We start from the raw sequence: 11441 nt of genomic DNA, 5'->3' as shown, positions 1-11441 counted from the left end.
AGGCTCCCAACTCAAGCCTCAGCTGGACCTGGTACAGATAGACCAGGGAGTCATATTGTCCCTCAGAGCCTGTTTCCTCCCCTTCAAGCAGGGGTACACTAACATCTCGAGGTAGTACAGCAGAGATGGGAAACCACTACTCACTGAGCTTTTACCATGCGCCACACACTAAACTTGACCTTTTTCACATATCTCACTTAACCCTCACAACAGGCTATGTGCTACTAGTCCCCTCATATAAATGAATAACGAAGGCTCAGAGAGGTCCGTTAATACACACAAGGTCACACAGCTGGTAGCCCTGCACCACCATGTGAACTAGCTTTTTCTACTTCGTGAAAACAAATGAGAGGGGCCCCAGATACCATGACATGATTCAGTCTGTCCTTGCCTCTTCTCCCCTGGTTTCATTTATGCACCATCTTTTGGGTACCTCAAACAGCTCCCAATCCAGTGGGCCCCAGCACACAGCACTGTGTGCTGGGGCCCACTGGATTGGGAGCTGTTTGAGGACAGTAACTGGGTCTTATTTAGTAATCACTAAGCCCTCTACTATGTACTGAGCTCTCTGCTTGGCCCAGAGGACCCAGGGGACCCAGGGGAAGATGTCACTGGCACTTAGGTGTGCATCAAGAAAGTGAACAGAAGTGAAGGTAGGGGCAGAACCTGGGGGAGTTGGTGGAACCCACCCATTTACACACACACACACACACACACACACACACACGAGGCTGGTTCAACGGGAACAGAGGCAGCTGCCTTTTATTGGGGGCCATGGGTTGGCTGGTTTCACTCAAAGGCCACACACTTGATCTTGAAGTCACCCTCTGCTGCCAGGTAGTTGATGGCCTCCAGATTGAGGCGGTTGGGGAACTTGAATGTGTATCCATCTGGCAGCTTGATGCTCAGGTCTGCCTGGTCGAAGGAGATGCACACCTGGGGGAAGGGGGGATGTGAAGGGCAGTGAGCAGCGTGGACCCCCAAGCAGAAGCCTCAGTGCAGCCAATGCCATGGCCTACAGGCCAGGGGCCCTCCCAGAGCCCTTTCCTCCTGTAGCCCTGACAACAGCCCCCCTTCATGGGTGAAGCCACTGAGGCTGGGAGAGGGAGATAACACAGCAGATGAAGGGGGGAGGGGAGAAAGGGCAGGGTGGGAGCTAGATTACTAGCCACTAAACCCAGCTCTGCCCCAGCCCACCCAGTGCCCTGCTCCAGTCCCCAGTCCCCAGCCCACCTCTGTGACACTTCCAGGCTGGAAGGGAAAGGCAGACTCCCGCTGTTCCGTCCCCCAGGTCCCGTCATCCTTGCTGTTACACACAATTGTGTTGGTATCCCCATGTATATCGAAGCGAGGGTTGAAGTGCAGGCACACGTTGTTGCTGTCTTTGCCCAGGTTCAGCACGAAGCTAGTGGGTAACAGATGGGATTGAGGCCAGCTGCAGCGCCCTCGGACTAACCAGTCTGTGCTACTCAGTACACCATCAGTGCAGCTAGCTGGGAGAACTCAATTGAGCCAGGAGAAAAGAAACCTGCTTTCTAGCTCTGGCCCTACCACCTCCTTGCTGTGTGACCTTGAGCAAGTACCTGCCCCTCTCTGGGCCTCAGCTTCCTCATCTGCACAACGGGAACTGTACAGGAAGGATCTTTATGGGTCTTGCTGTGCTGATAGCCAAGACTCTTGCAGATGTTAGTTTGTGTCCCAGCCCCTTTGGTCAAAGTCGGAGACTCCCTCCAGATGGAGACCTCTGGAAGGACAAGTGTCCCATCTGTGTTGTTTATCTCTGTACCACTGGTGCCCAGTATGATGAATGACACACAGTAGGTACTCAATAACTGGGGAGAATGAAGATTTGATAGACCGAACATTTGCTGAGTGGAGGTAACAGCAATCCTCGTCCCTGAGGGTTTGGTAAGAATGAAAGAATAGCGCACGGGAGGTGTGCAGCCCTTTGATAATGTCAGCGGATCATCTCGTGGGCTCTGAGAGACCCAGCATCTCACTTCCTCCATACAACCACTGTCCCCCTTGTTTTGGTTTACTGATTAAAAAACTGAGGCTCAATGTGGTTGGTTGACTAGTTCAAGGTCACACGGCTGCTGAGAAAATTGACCAGCTAGCTGAATAAATGAGTGAATGAGTGAAGGAAGGACTGAAGGAATGAAGGTTGAGCATGCAGGAAAGAGGGACCTCAGAGGGAGAGCAACGGGGGTGAAAGCCTTCTCATTCCCTCTCTCTGCCCTGCCCCACAACGGCCTCAGGTCCCGCCAAGGTCTATGATGAGGCCGCAGCTGGTTTAGTTTAAGAGGCTCCAGCAGGGAGGGGAGGGGGCGACAGTGGTGGGGGCATCCAGATCCCGCGGAGGAAGTGACTCACCCAGAAAACGCAGCCTCTGCGGCCGCCTGAATTAACCCCTTCCCCCCTCCGCCAGAGGGTGGGGAGGAGCGGGGCCTGGCCGACCACGCCCCTACCCGACTCCGGACGCGACCCTCGGGCTCAGAACCCCAGCCCCTACCGCCCACCGCCCGCGTCTTGGCCTCCTCACCTTTTGGCGTCGGGGGCCACCTCGCCCCGCACTCTGAGGCACTCCCCAGGTTTGAGATTCAGGTTGCTGGCGACCAGACCCTGCGCAGACAAGACCCCGCCCAGCTGGGTTAGCCAACGCGTCCCGGTGGATCCTCAGGCCAACTGGAAGCCTGGGGAACCCGGGTGTAAGTTCTAGCCTTTCTTTTATCTCTGTGTGGTCCTGGGCAAATCCCTACTCCAGCCGGTTACAGTCAGTTTCCTGTCTGTAACAAGACTGGGGTTCTAGAAGCCAAAATCTAGAAGTTTTTGCGGTTCAGCTTGGAGATTTTGGATTCAGAGCGGCCTGGGAGGTGGGGAACTATGCCCCATTGCTCCATGTAATAGCTGGAGAGAACCTCATGTAATAGATGGTGCGTGAGGGAGTTAGTGGCAAAGGAAGGTGAATGGAGGGGTCTACTCCTCTGCTGAAGAGGAAGGGGCCTGGGGCTGACAGAGCCCCACTATCCCCTTCAAGTAGAGAGAGGCAGGGGCTGGAGAGGAGACCCCCAAGGAGCACAGCCAGGCGCCTCTACAGAAGGGAGAGCGGGCCTTGGCCGGAGTCTGCAGCCTGGCTGGCTGGGGGTTAACAGGATTGAGTGCATAGCTTAACTGGTTGTGAGTGGGTCCTTGCGCCAGAAACTTGAACCCTTTCCCTGGGGGCATGAGGGAGATTCTTGCCTTCTTCTTTCTCCCTTAGCACCACCCCCTCCCAGCTTGGGGGAGTGGGTGGTGGGGAATTCCCCTAACTCCCACCTGACCAGCCTGGACAGAACCACTCTCCAGCCGCTAACGCAGGCAGGCCCCTTCCTGGGCAGCCTGTCTCAGATCCTGGTGACATTTCAGAGCTCTAGTGCAGAGGGTGACTGCCCTGGCCTGGTGACTGGGGACAGCTGCTGCCCAGTGACTGGGACAGCTGCAGGGGGGGGCATGAGAGGGAAAATCAGGCTCTTTAGGGTTGGGGGGGGCAGGGGCAGTGCCCTGGGTTTCCTCAAAGTGTTGCCCCCAAGTTGGCCACACCCTTCCTACTCCTACCTCAGCGAGCTGCAGAATGTCAGACCGTGGCAGAAATAACTGTACTGTCAGACCCTGGAGGAATCTAGAAAATTCTAAAGAAGGCCTTGGGGGACCATGGTGCCCATCCCATCTTAGAGACATGGCCACTGAAGCCCAGAAAAGAGAAGGCACTTGCTCAAGGCCACACCGTGGGGACCAGAACCCCGATCCTCATCTGCCCTCATTCTCCCCAGCTGTCTGACTTCACGCCATCCGGGACCTTGGGGCGGGGTCTCCACACTCACACAAGCCATGGCTGAGGACAAGATGATGGTCCTGGGAACTGATGGTCCTGGGAACTGCAGCACCAGCTGTCTGAAGACTCCACCCGAAAGATGGGGTCCTGGGCCGCTCCCATCCTTTTAAATGGACCAGACCCCCCCTCCCCCCGCCCCCGGTGAGTCCCGCCTCCAGAAAGATCAGCCAATTGTAAGCCAGGACAAGGATATGGGCCACTGGAGGTGGAGTCAATGGAATTTTGAAGCCAGTTCTGGAGCAGAACTGACCAATCAGAATTGTGACCCCCCCCATTCCTTCTTAACCACTCCCCCAGAGTCCAGACTCCGCCTCCCATTCTGTTTCTTCCCTACCCTCCCCGTACCAAAAATTGTGCTGTGGCAGGGATTGGGGGGAGCCAATGGAAAATAGTTTGAGAATGAGCTAGGCCCTGGAGTTGGCGGAAAAGGGCCTAGGGCCAGCAGACTGAGCTCAGGGGGTACCCAGAGAAGACCAATGAGGGGGTGCATGGTCCTTGAGAGAATTAGATCTGGGGTTCCTGAGGTTGCGCCCTGGCAGGGACCAGGGTGTGACTCCCTCTGTGGGCCTCTGCAAAGGGCCCAGGACCCATCAACCACAAAGCCCTGGCCCCACCCGGGCCTCCCCCGGAAGCAGGGATTGTGGCTGCTGCCGCGTGTGCTCCTCACTAGCGCTAAAGAAAGACTGGGCAGGGTGCCAGGTCTGAGGCTGCCGCCAGGGTTCAGGGCTCAGGCCTGGGCCCTCCTGAGGGGCCTGCTGGGGATCCCTTAAGAGCTCCTGCTTGACAGCCTCTGGCCTGTCTGAAGAGGATGAGGCCAGGGAGGGGGCCCAGGCTGAGCCAGGCCATAAGGGGTTAGGGTCCTGGCTCTGTGCGTCCCTGTCCACTTTCCTCATATTCTCCCTCCGAGGTCAGGCACAGCCCTTCCTTTCCCCGTCTCTTTAGCAGATACTTTACTGAGCACCTGCTGTGTGCCTGGCCCTGAGCTGGTCTGAAAGGATTCAAAGATGGAACTCTCACAGTTCCTGCTGTCAAGTAGCCCACTGTTAGGGCAGAATCTGGCTATGAACTTAATGAAGAAATAGTATGATACTGGCTCTAAGGGAAGTCGTGAGCAAAGCATCATGGTGAAGGTGGGTCTTGAAGGGTGGGTGAAGAAGGCGGGCTGGCATTCCTGCCTGGGCAGATCTGGGGAACAGCAAGCAGCTGAGCATGGATGGAGCTTAGGGTATGTTGGGGAAAGATGGGGCATGAGGCTGGGAGGCCAACAGTACCTGGATCGTGATGGGTTTCATTGAAGGGGCTTGGACATTGTTTCACCTGAGGGTGCTGGGGAGCCACAGAAAGTTACAGGGAGGGTGAGTATTGAGGCCAGATTTGGGCTCCAGGGACAATTACTGTAGCAACAGTGGTGTGTCTGTGTGTGTGTGTGTGTGTGTGGAGGTGTGCTCACCTCACACGCAGGAGCCAGGTGGAGAGAGGGGCCTGGGGAGCGCTGGGCAAGGCAGGAGGCTTAACACATCACTGTCGCCCTTCTGAAATTGCCAGAACCAAAGAGGGAGGAGGATGTGAACCAGGAGTGACTCACATCTGGAGGCGAAGCCAGCAAACCCGGCCTGCCCTCCGATGCCTCCCAGTCCAGCTGCCACTGTCCACCCCCCCTGCCTCCGGCACAGGCCACCTTCCTCCAGATGACTGAAGCCCACCCTGGCACAGGAGGCGGGGGGGAGTGCGTGGGACTGTGAGGCAGGCCTAGAGAGCAGGCTGGGCCCCACCCCCTATGCGTCCCTTACCCCTCCTGCCAGACCAAGCCTGCAGCCTCAGAAACCAACCACAGCAGCTTCACTTTTTCCTCCAGGGCCTTCCTCAAACCTCAATCTAGGGAGGGGTGGGTAGGGCCCCCGCTCTGCTCCGCTGCCTTTCCTCTGTGCTTCCCTTCCCAGGGCCACAGGCACCCTCTCTGCCTGATCAAGGAATTGGGCATTTCTAAACCAAGGACAGAAGTACTTCAGGCACAGTCCTGCCTGGCTGCCACCAGGTGGGCCTGGCTGGCTGTTCCAGCCCAGTAGTTGGGCTCTCAGGACCCCAAGAGCTGCTCCTCTGTTCTTCCCGCTACACGGAAGACACGCCCAGCACCAGGGAGTGTTTGCTGCTGGGTGAGGGGTTGTTTACTCCTCTTCAGCATCTGGCCAGCTGAGGGATGGCAGAGAGCGGGTGTAACGTGGTGAACAGGCCCCCAGAAAGGCCCTTTTGGGAATCTGGAGATCTACCATGCCCTCCCCAAGGCATCCTGACAAGTCCCTTCTCCTTTCTTGCCTCAGTCTCCTCATCTGTAAGTTGGGGAAGTAAAAACCTGTTGTCCTGTACAAGGTTAGTATGGGGTGGAGTTCTGGTGTGTTGTACTAAATAGATGATTTTTTTTTTTATAGTCTTAGAAGGTTTTTGCATCTTTTCTCAGGCTGTTTACCTTCCTGGGGTCAACACCTCTGGGAGGCCCCTCCACCCCCACCTCATCTCCATCAGTCCCTCCTGCCTAGGCTGGGGCGGGGAGTCTCTCAGATTCCAGTGTCCCTGATAAGAGGGATGGTGGTTTTCCTGGGGGAGGGACAGGGACAAGGTGCATTGTGTGGTGGCGCCCACTTATCTGCCAGGCCCTGTGCCCGGTGCCTCGCTTTCATACACTATCTCATTTCATCTTCACCTCACCTCTTCTTGTCTGCCAACTGGGCTGAACTGCACAGGGAAGCCGCTCTGGGCCCTGAAATGAAACTGATGTTAGAATCGGGAGAAGAGAGGCAAGTCCTGATTTGGGGGCTGCCTGGCTGGGAATGCAGCCAAGTTTTTGAAGTCTTTGAACCTGTTTTCATACCTGGAAAGTGGGAACGTTACCCAGTTTTTACCCATTTGCTGGCTGGTTGGAGGATTAGTGATGTGTGAGGAGCTCATTAGTTCTCTCTCCTGCACCCTCCCCCAAGGCCAAGGCCCCCTTGCCGGGGGCTCTCCTTCCCCCATCACTGTCCTTTAGCACAGGCAGTGGGTTCTCTGGAATTCCTCCATCGTACAGACCATCTTACAGGCTGGACCTTGGCCGCTGCATGAGAGATGAGCTTAGCTCGCCCCACGGGGGATCCAGGCCAGGGAGGCCCTTCCCAGCCTACCCTGCCCTGCCATTCCCCCGTGGTGAAGGCTGTGCCTCCTGCAGCTGGCAGTGGTCAGAGCCAGGAGTCCTAGAAGTCAGAGCAGGGAGAGACCCCAAATACCACACCTGAACTGCTCCCTCATTTGATGATGAAGCAAACACCTAGTGAGGGTGGCCACTTGACCAAGGTCACACAGGAAGCTAGGACTGAAGCCCTTTCATCTGTTGAGCCAAGGAAAGAACACGAAGGACTTCAAATAATGATCTTTTTTGGATCCTGCTCCATGAAGGTAGGAAGCACTGGTGGCAGGGCAAGGGGAATCTTGCCCCACTCCCTCCCACTTTAGGCACTTTTCCAACTGGTGTGTGCAGGAGCCGCCCCCCACTGACCTTGCTCATCCATTCTTGTCTCCCTGCCTTTGTGCTATTCTCCCACCTAGACAGCCACCTCCCCAAACATTGTGGAGGTCTGTCACTTTTGTCTTCCCACCTGGTATCTGTCCTCTGATCACAGGCCCCAACTTGCCTTTGGGGAACTGCCCCTCTTCTCATATGAGGTCTGGCTGGGTTCCAGGCCCTGTCAGTCGTTAGACCCCCAGGGCTCAGGCAGGAGTCTTTTTCAGTTTTTTTTTTTTTAACATTTTCTTTTGTCATAATTATAGACTCACAGGAAGCTAAGTCCTTTTTAAGAGCTCAGAAAATATTTGAGAACTGAAGTAAAAAAAAAAAAAAAAAAAGTATTGGCTCCAAAGTTCTAAAAGTGCAAAGCTGGAATTAATAAATGTGCTCAAACTTAAAAGGTGGTAGTCATAAAAATTGTATTACATTTGAAAACAATTTAGTAGCTTGAATTATCTTCAAAAAAGGGCCCAAGTCTTCCTAAAGGTTGGTTACTCCTAAATTAGATTCCCCATAGCCAAATAATGTGTAAAACAAAAGTATAAAAATACTTTGAAAAATGTATATAGCAAGAGAAACAAAAACCAAAATGCCCCACATATGAAATGGAGGGTCCTTATGACTTTGGTTAAATTCAGTTTTAAATCTGAGCTCTAGAAATCATATCCCTCTCTCCCTCTCTAAGCCCCTCAGAGACCTAGCCTTTCTCCTAGATAATCAGCAACCCCGGAGGGGGCAGAAGGCAATAGTGGACCTGACTAATGGTGAAGGGTCAGGACCTCTGGCTGACTAAAGATAACATTTTGACGTAGGTTAGGTTTCAGCTCTAGAGCCGTAAGGTGGAATGACCCCCTGGCTATTTTCCCATGAGACAGAACAGAGGGACCCTAGAAGAAACCTCAGTAAGATCTTTAGAAATGATTGATTACCCTTACTTCACCTCCCACCACGATCCTGAACCCTTAACCCACGCTGTCTTGTAATTTTGCCCTATAGAATCTGTAACCTACATGCCACTGGGGAGCCAGATCTTTGAGCGCTAGCTCCCCTGTGTCTCCGGGTTTGGCACCATTTCCCTAAATGAACCTTTCCTTTCTTTGTGGAAAGTGCCTTTTCATGTCTCGTTTGGCTCTGATGCACGCAGGCCAATGAACCCCCTTTAGTTCGGTAACATATTTAGTGTGGGATGTGAGTGATTTTTAATGTTTTCTATGATGTGCCTGGGGGGGCCTGTGTATCAAGAGTTTTTGGCTTCAAATAATAGAAAAACTTAATGGACATTGCTTTAAAATGAAGGAAAATGTTCACATAACAAGCCTGGAGCTAGGAGGTTTCCATGGCAGGTTAATCCGGTGGCCCAATGAAATCATCAAAGATCTGGGTTATTGTATGATCGTGAGTTACGACTGTGTAGACAGTTCTTGCTCTTTGGTGAGACAAGCTAAAGGTTTTGGGGTCAACTGTCTTAATGTCTGCAATGTACTTTTGAATGAATCAGTTAAAAATGTAAATAAAGAGCGATTGAACAAATTGGGCAAATATCAACAACGGGGAGCCTAGGTGAAGGGCCCATGGGTGTTCATTTGCACGTGGGTTCTGCACTCACTCCAGGTAGTACCAGAATTGAATTCACCTGTGGGACACCCAGTTAGCATCTGCAGAAAGCTGGAGAATTGCTTGATGTAGAAAACTCACACATTTGGTGTTGAAGTATTCTGTGGGTAGAGGAAACAGTTTTCCCTTTTAGTTGGTGTCAGAGAAGTGGGATTTGCTAGAATCCCTGACTCACGGAAACATGTGGTTTGGGAAGGGGAAGGAAGGGCGGGCACGAGAAACCTCTGATGCCTGGGTGCCACGGATTCACCCATGGTGTGCAGCAGCAGCTGTGCTGTACTGTTATTAAAGTTAAAGTTGGGCGGCCGGTTGGCTCAGTGGTTAGAGTGCAGTGCTCATAACATCAAGGTCGCCAGTTCGATTCCCACATGGGCCAGTGAGCTACCCCCTCCACAACTAGATTGAAAACGACTTGACTTGGAGCTGATGGGTCCTGGAAAAATACACTGTTCCCCAATATTCCCCAATTAAAAAAAAAAGATAAAAGTTATCAACAGACTTTAGAGATGGCGCCAGTTCTCGGGGAGCTGGTTTACCTGATGTGTAAGGAAATGCAAAAAAAGAAATATATAGTCCCTTGGTTATGTTTATCTGTAACAGCTAAAATGAAATCAAAAGAGAGTGCTGGGTGAGACCTTGACGCTATACCAAGCTCAGATTTCAGTGAGTCTGAACTTCAGCCACTAGTCTCAAAGCTGTCCCTAAAGGGAAAAATTATTCAGGGACAACAGAAAGTATCTCTAAGGCCTCTGGTCAACAAGAAAGTAGTGAACATGGAGGGAAGGCAAAGCCAGGAAACTACTGAAACCAGGGGATATAGCGTGAAGGAGTTGTTTCATTTTGTGGATTGGGGTCCATCAGCCTTCTGAAATATCAACAACTGGGAATCCAGGTGAAGGCTGTTCACTGTGTCATTCTCCCACATTTTCTGTTTGAAACTTCTGAATTAAAAGTTTTGGGGAAACAACTCCAGCAAGTTCTTCCCATCTTTTTCCTCTGTCACCTGAAGCAGAGTCAAGTAGCAAGAGAAATACGTTGGGTCACGCCTCATGTTCACAGAATGCTGCAACAGCTTCTACACTCAAAGCCCAGAAGAGTGAGTCCCTCCTCCATGTCCTTCTTTAAAAGTGAGGCAAACATTTCCAGAATCTCCCAGACCTCCCGTCTTATTGGTCAGAAGTGTATCACAGATGGGCTTAGACTCAAGTTTTAAACAATCAAGATTCATTACCTGGGGCTGGATGCCACCCCCTTCTAACTCACATGCCACCATGTGCTCACCTGAAGGAAATCAGGATTCCATCAGCAAGGAGGTGGAGAGGGGCTGCTAGGCCGAGCGGGGCCAAGGAGGCCAAGCACCGCCCTCCTCTGGGGGCACATGACTTAGGCTGGTCAATAGTGGTGCTCCATCCCCTAGGGCACAGGTTCTGAGATGGAGGTGGGCATGGGACCCAAGTGAGGCCAAGGAGTCTGCCTGGAATATGGGTCGGGTGAGAGGCGCCCGCTATCTGGGAGGCAGCACAGCGGAGAGGACACACCTGGAGAGTGCAGCACCACCTCACAGGGGCAGCTGTAACTCCCTCATGCCTTAGCCAGGATGAGCTATTTCTGTCACAGCCAGAAGTCTCCACGAGTGCACATTTGCTCTGGCTTCCAGACTGTCAAGCACTCCCTCTTCCCAAAAAGAATCACACTGGAGAACTCCCCAGACCTCCAAGTCCCACCCCTCACTTTACGAATGAGGAAGCAGGCTGAGCAGGGACTTATGCAAGCTCAAGCTGACGGGCAGGCCTGGAACAGTCATGGTATCTCCCCATTCAGCTTCTGAAGCCGTTCTGGGCTGCCCGGCAGCCTGCTCAGAGCGGAGCGCCTGCTCTGCACGAAGCACTCTGGAGACAGCGATGAGCGCCTGGCCTGGAGTAGCTCAGGCGCGTGCTGGGGGCCAGCAGAGCAGACAGTCACAGCAGCATCCCAGGTGAGAAGGATGCCTGAAGGGGGTATGCCGCAGCATCCCACCTGAGCTCCCAGAGGGCGAGGACCTGTGTCTCCCTTCAGTGTCTACTAAGAGCCTCCTGGAGTCCATCAACAGAAATTCAAATCCTGCCTTAGGTGATCATACTTTCTAGATGTGCATGCGCCCTTGTGTAAATCAACATCGCATTTCCCATCCTGACTCCCCAAGTACAGCAGTAAAATGGGATGTGATGCAAGCTTCCTGGGTTTTCTGAGGGACTGAACAAACTGTTACACAGACTCAGTGGGAGATGATGTGCTACTGAATTAAGGTACTAGTGCACAGAGAATACTCTGGAGTGGGTAGATCATGTCACGTGGGAGTTGCCATGGGCCGGTTCTGGAGAGATCAGTCTCAGCCAGGAGCCCCTCCTCTGGCCCTGCCTCAGACAGACTTGACCCCACACA

The 11441-nt window shown here is 53.1% G+C and overlaps 1 protein-coding gene across 1 annotated transcript; it reads right to left on the bottom strand.

The window, feature by feature from the left end:
- Nucleotides 1–735: 735 nt before the first annotated feature.
- On the bottom strand, nucleotides 736–3994 carry LGALS1 (galectin 1). Its single transcript, XM_019752954.2, has 4 exons — nucleotides 3861–3994; nucleotides 2543–2622; nucleotides 1234–1405; nucleotides 736–936 (listed from the first exon to the last, which is right to left on the bottom strand). Exons 1-4 carry the CDS (start codon nucleotides 3867–3869, stop codon nucleotides 790–792), a joined length of 408 nt encoding a protein of 135 aa, XP_019608513.2. The 5' UTR covers nucleotides 3870–3994; the 3' UTR covers nucleotides 736–789.
- Between the last annotated feature and the right edge of the window lie 7447 nt (nucleotides 3995–11441).

The sequence above is a fragment of the Rhinolophus sinicus genome, linkage group LG02 (genome assembly GCF_036562045.2).
Source record: "Rhinolophus sinicus isolate RSC01 linkage group LG02, ASM3656204v1, whole genome shotgun sequence".
NCBI classification, from domain to species: Eukaryota; Metazoa; Chordata; class Mammalia; order Chiroptera; family Rhinolophidae; genus Rhinolophus; species Rhinolophus sinicus.
Note: the sequence above shows the minus strand (reverse complement) of the source record. Positions and strands in the feature narration are given on the sequence as shown.